General features: G+C 56.3%; 1 protein-coding gene across 9 annotated transcripts in view; it reads right to left on the minus strand.

The window, feature by feature from the left end:
• KDM6A (lysine demethylase 6A) overlaps positions 1–4,643 on the minus strand; it is a gene marked incomplete at both ends in the record, with an annotated part of 156,608 nt that extends 151,965 nt beyond the window's left edge. For all 9 annotated transcript variants that reach the window (XM_084276108.1, XM_084276106.1, XM_084276103.1 and 6 more), the window contains 2 exons: positions 4,166–4,229; positions 4,483–4,643. In XM_084276108.1, coding sequence (XP_084132234.1) covers positions 4,166–4,229; positions 4,483–4,643 — 225 coding nt within the window. The remainder of the gene's footprint in view (positions 1–4,165; positions 4,230–4,482) is intronic.
• Between the last annotated feature and the right edge of the window lie 1,357 nt (positions 4,644–6,000).

Below are 6,000 nucleotides of genomic sequence, written 5' to 3' on the forward strand. Positions count from 1 at the left end.
AAAAAAAAAGGAAGGAAGAATGAAAGAAATAAAAAAGGAAATGCTTTGCAATTCACTTCCAATACAATGGATGTCTTCCCTTCCCCCCAAGTAATCTTTAAGCTTCACCTCCAGAAAACGTCTTCCTGGGAGAAAAAGACATCAAGATAACAGCAAGGGGTTTGGGGTTTGTTTTGGTTTTGTTTTTTTTTTGCTCCTTCACTTTAATGTTCTAGTCAACTACAGAAGCATGACATCCTACACAAGACCAGATACATTGGATTTTCAGCATTTCAACCAGTTCGAAAGGTGACCTCTCTTTCAATTTCCTTCTACTCTCCTGTATAACCACACTAGCTGCAAACTATGATTTTCAAGCTCCTTTTCCACAAAATGAATACAAAATTTTTGACAACAGAAAATTCTGCTCCTCTGTCACACATACTAACACAGCACGTACACCATTACAGGAAAGTTTGATTTCTTCTGGCTTATCACACATCCAATACATGGAGCAACAATACAATACCCCTGACCTTTCGTCTATATCTTCAATAATTCATAAAATTGTATAGATCTGATGTCTCTCTTGATTTGCTACATTCACCAGCAGGACTCGGTTTAGTTCACAATACTACAGCCATACGTCCTACACAAAGCAAAAGCTACTGGAAAAAGACAGACTGCAGCCCAGACCTGGAGCATGAATAAAACCCACAACTATGTTAAAGTTCCAGGCATGAAGCCTCCTCCATCCCTGAAAGAGATCCCAGATTTCTTCTTCTTAAGCTCTGTCAGGGTGTGTCTTCATTAAACAGTTCCCACTAGAAAGGCCTCATGATACCTCCGGGTCAGCCTGCAAGTGACTTAAGCCAAGCTGCTGCCTCGTGCTGAGAGAACCCCAACAAAAATTAGAGTAGCAGACCTCAGTAAAAAAACAGAGTGGTACCTGCTCATAGAGAGGCACCAAATTTGATGCCGCAGCAGAATCCTGCTGCTGCACAAGAACCTGTGCGGATAATGGCACGGTTCCCACAACACTTCCAACGCAGGGCCTCACCTTCCCCCCAAGTTAGTGTCCCACCACCTATCCACAGGTAACCAGGGAACTGTGCCAGGCAGTCACAGAAGAGACACTGCTAGAGCCTGCTGGTTTTAAAAGGTTCAATAGCGGGTGAACTATTCTCACATCAAGGGGCGTTCCGATAAATTTTTGCCTTTGTGAAGGATTCCTCTGGAAACATGACTCAATGGTTTTCCTTACCTGCTATACATGCACGCTAATCTCACATTACTGTATATAACGTGCTGGCTTGTAGATTCTTAAATCAGTCAGTTAGGGTTTCATAATTATGGAGTCTAGAGTCTTTGTTAGCTGTTGTTGCTCCATACACAAAAGGAAAGATTTTGTTACTATCACTGTAAAGCCTATTAATTAACTGCACATATATACGACCACACTTTCTACTGTAAAAATTACTTCAATTTTTAGTGATTTGATAGATTAATTGCTTTAAACCTTCCCGTACAGTATACACTGTATGAAGCTTCACACATATGGAAAAGGAATTAAGTAACAAACATCTTAAAAAAAACAACTTATTGCTTATCGGTACCAGTAATTGAAACACGTGCACATTCCCTGCAAGTAAAGAGAACAAACAAAACCGAAGCTGATTCAAGCCAACAAATTCCTCTCAAATATTTTGCACTGAACAGTAACATTTTAATCTTTCTACTTCCTTAACAATCTACTTTTCTCTGAGACAAGTTTCACAAAGAATATGTTTCATGAGTTAGCGTGCAATTTGTAAATGTCCACAGCACTGTCAGAAAACTGAGGTGAAATAGCAAAATATTCGGTTGCTGGATTTTTATAGTTTTTTTAGTACTTGCTGCATGGATTCATACCTTGATACAGTAGGAAAACATACTCTGATATTTCTAGAAATATACTTCAAAACTATCAGAATCCCCCACCACTTCATTCATCTCAGACTACATACTAAAACTTTAATCCACTGGCACAAAAAAGAAAATGTATTACATGAAAGGAAGGACTCAAAACTCAACTAATATGCTGAATTGCCGCCTGCATTACTTCATTTTACGGTACACAAAATAAAACCTAACATAGTGACGTTATGCAGCAGACGATCTAATTACATGATGCTTTTATTTTTCTATCTGGCATCCACAAGCTCTATCCCATATATGATTCTCTAATAATATTTCCAACAGCCTCAGCAGCATTCACAGGGCAGACATTAATACGGTGCACTAACAGTTAAGGTATATTATTTAACTGGTCTGACATGTCACTCCTCTACCTTTTTGACTTATCGGATTAAGTCCTTTTACAAATAACTCTGAAAATCAAAAGGAAACACTGAGATTTCTGAAAATATAAGCACAAAGAAAAGTGTACTTGCTTTTCCTTCCATCTCTCCCCCCTCCCCCCACGTCCTGACATTGAGCTTTTCCAATCATGCCAGAAATAAACATCCAAACACAAGTAAAGGCCTAGGCTACCGGATTCAACACGCTTTAGAGTTAAGTCTTCAGATCAACTAAGACCAGCAACGGGGAAAAAAAAAAAAAAAACCTACATAAATCTTCACGTGAAAATATCAGTGTAAAGCACGGGCACAACAATAGGCTGAACAAAGTGTCAAATGCAACGCTTCTGACAGGAACAAGTCAGAAAGCAGGAACCAGAACTGAGTCCCCTGCTTCAACCGTGCGGTATTTGAAAAACAGCTCAACGTACTCTGTTACACAAACGTTTTCTTCGCGCTTAGGCTTTAAATGCAACGGACAAGGCACAGCCTTTGTCAACAGCTTACGGATGGGCAGCAGAATGTGCTACAGGTTGATAAGGAGGACACCGGCGCTGCAAACGCCCTGCCTGCAGCAGGAAAGCACCCAGAAAGAACTTCCAATGCGCAGGAAGAGTTTCCCCTCAACGTTCACCGGGGGCTTCACGCTCCAGGCGACGTGCATATTCGTTCCCGGTATTTGTTTCGTGTTTACCTCCCCCCCACACCCCCCCCCCGGCTCTTTCTCCTCCCTGTCCGGCCATCTTGGGCCGACAGGAGCAGCCATTACTTAACTAAATGACAGGGCCAACAACTTTTCAGAGAAACAAACATCTTTCTCCTAAGGCCGGGCAGGCTCCAGCAACCTGCGGGCCGTCCCGCTCCCTGTCAAGCGGCCCGGCGGCGGGGACAGCGGGGGGGGGGGCCCGGCGGGCGGGACACGGCGCTCGGCGAGGACCTGGCACGCTGGAGGCAGCCGGGCCCGGAGAGTAAACAAGTCACTCGGCGACGGGCTCCGGGAGCCGCTCAGCGCCGCGCCCGCCACGCCGCGGCCCGCCCGCGGGACACCCACCCCCCACCCCCCCCTCCCCGCTCCCTTCGGCTCCGGCTCAGCTTCCCCCGCGCCGCACCGCGAGGCGCACCCGCCGCCGGGCAGGGCGCGCGCAGCCGCCGGCCCCCGCCGCGCGGGGCGAAAATCACGAGGGAGGGTCCGGGGAGAGGCCAACGTCAGCAGCGGCTCGCGCGCGCCCTCCCCCCCCCCAACCCCCCCCCCGCCTACCTCCTCCTCCTCCTCCTCCTCCCCCCCCCCCACCTCACTCCCTCCCGCGCCCCCCTCCCCCGCCCTGCCGCGCCGCTTGGCGTTTGCCCCGGGCTCCAGCCCCGGCGCGCAGGCACTTTCCCGTCCCGGGGCTGGACGGGCCCACTCAAACTGTCCGGCGCGGAGCCCCCCGCCAAGGCCGCGCTCCCCTCATCCCACACCCGGCCCCGCTCAGCTTCCTCCCGCGCGGGGAGGCCGCGCTGACTACACGGGGGTGGGGGAGGTGGTGGGGGGTGGGGGCGGGGGTGGGGGGGAAGGGGCAAAGGCGGCAACAACGCGTGGGGAGACGGCGGCGGGGGGCGAGGCGGAGCGCCCTGCCGCCTGCGGGGACGTGAGCCCGCGGATGTGGCGGTGCCCCACACGCACGCACGCACACACACACACACAGAGACACACACACACAGTCGCACCCAGATGCACACTCGCACGCACACACTCACCGTGTGGACCCGGGGGACCGGAGGGAGGGGGCGGCTGGGCCGGGCCGGCTCCTTCCCCTCCCCCCCTTCCCCCCCCCCCAGCCCCGCTCTACATCCACCCTCGCGCTTACCTTTAACAGCAAGGCCTTCGTTCTGGCGCCATCTTCATGAAGCCTCAGAAATCCGAAGAGTCGGCTGCAGAAGGGGAGCGGGCGGGAGGGAGGGGAGAGAGGCACAAGCGTTAGCGAGAGTCAGCCCCCCGCACGGGCAGGCAGGCAGGCTCGCTCCCGGCGGGCAAGGGCAGAGCGCGGCGGGGGCCGGGAGCCCGCACACGGGCACACACGCACTCCCGAGCGGGGAGCCGCGGGCAGGGGAGGGGGGGGACACGGAGAGAGCGCGGGCCGAGCCGGGACACGGAGGCGGCCGGGGCGGAGTGGGGAGCGGGTACCTGTCGAGGCCGGATAGGGCTTCTCTCTCCTCGGCTGTCAAGCTGGCGAAGTCCTCCTCGCTCTGGCCGCTCGCTTTCCCCGCCGCCATTTTCTTTTCCTCATCACCGAAAGGAGCAGCAGAGGCGGCGGCAGCGGCGAGCGACACTCCGCACGATTTCATGGAAACGCAGCGTAATTAACTCACGATCGCAACCCCCCCCCCCTGCGCGCCCCCAACACCCCCCAGCGCCGGGCGGGGCGGGGTGCCCGACACACACACACACCACAACTTTTATTACAACAACAACAGCCGGCAGGGAGGGGGAGGGAGGGAGGGAGGGGAGAGGGAGGGAGGCGGGGGGAAGCCCCGCTGCTCGGAGGAGGAGGGAGGGGGGAGGGAGGGAGCCCCAGCGCTGGAGACTCGGGGGAGGGGGGGGGGGGGGGGGGGAAGGAGGAGGAGGAGGCGGCGGCTGCTGCGGCGGCGGCGGCGGATGGCAGCCGAGCGGTGTTTACATCGCCGCGGCGCCGCTCGCCCCGGCGGCGAGGGGTGCGCGGAGCCGGGGTGACAGGGGCCCCGCCCGCCCTGCCGCGCGGGGTGTGTTTGCCGCCTGTACAAACTTCCCCAGCAGCTGCCCAAAGTTGTTGTAATTGTGTCACACAGCGAACCCCACGCCGCCACCGTGACCCCCCCCCCCCCCTTCCCCGCCCGCCCGCTCGGGCCCACGCAGCCAATCGCCGCCTCCGCAGCGCCGCACGTGACCTTTGTTGACTTACGTCAGTCATAGCGCTCTTCCACCGCTGCGCTCCGGCTTAGTTGGCCTTCGGTGCCCGCCTCCCTCGCAGGCCTCATGCCATTGGCCAGCGTCTCAGGGAGGGGGCAGGGTTTCGGGGTTTTACGGCTTATGAGAGGTGGAACGGGCCGTCAGTCAGAGGAGCTTTTTCGATTACCCAGCGCCAGCAGGTTTGGCGTGCGCCTTTAAAAAAAAAACCGGAGGCGAAGGCGGGGGAGGGGGGGGAAGTTTTCGGGAGCGGCGGGTCTCGGGGGTGGGAGGAGGCGGAGGCGAGCAGCGCTCCGCTCACGGGCGGAGTTGCGTAACGGGGGCTCCAGGCTGGGGGATTGGACGGCGCTGAGAAAACAGGCCTCGCTAGCGCCTCGCGGGGGGGGGGGGGGGGGGCTGTGCAGCGCTGCGCTGCCCGGCCCCGTGCCGGCTGGGGGACAGCAGCGTTCGCCCGCCTGCCCGCCCTGCTTTGCCCTGGCTGAGGTGCGGGGTGTGGCGCTCCTAGCGCCACCGGATAATAATGGCTTCCTCGCAAGGGGAGCAGGGTCGGTGCTGGCTCGGGCGAGGAGTGGGGGGGAAGAAGGAGAGGGGGAAGCCGCCGCAGCCCAAGTGGGTGGTTGGGTGCGGGTAACGCCCGTGCGGAAGGGCGGCGGCCGGAGCCAGAGCAGCCCCGGTGGCTTCACCCGCTCTCGGCAAGCAGAGACGCCAGCGTCCGGTTAGCGGCCGTGGCCGCCCGTTTGCCGCGGGGCAGGGGCTTCT

Source organism: Gallinula chloropus (genome assembly GCF_964237585.1).
Source record: "Gallinula chloropus genome assembly, chromosome: 1".
Classification (NCBI taxonomy): domain Eukaryota; kingdom Metazoa; phylum Chordata; class Aves; order Gruiformes; family Rallidae; genus Gallinula; species Gallinula chloropus.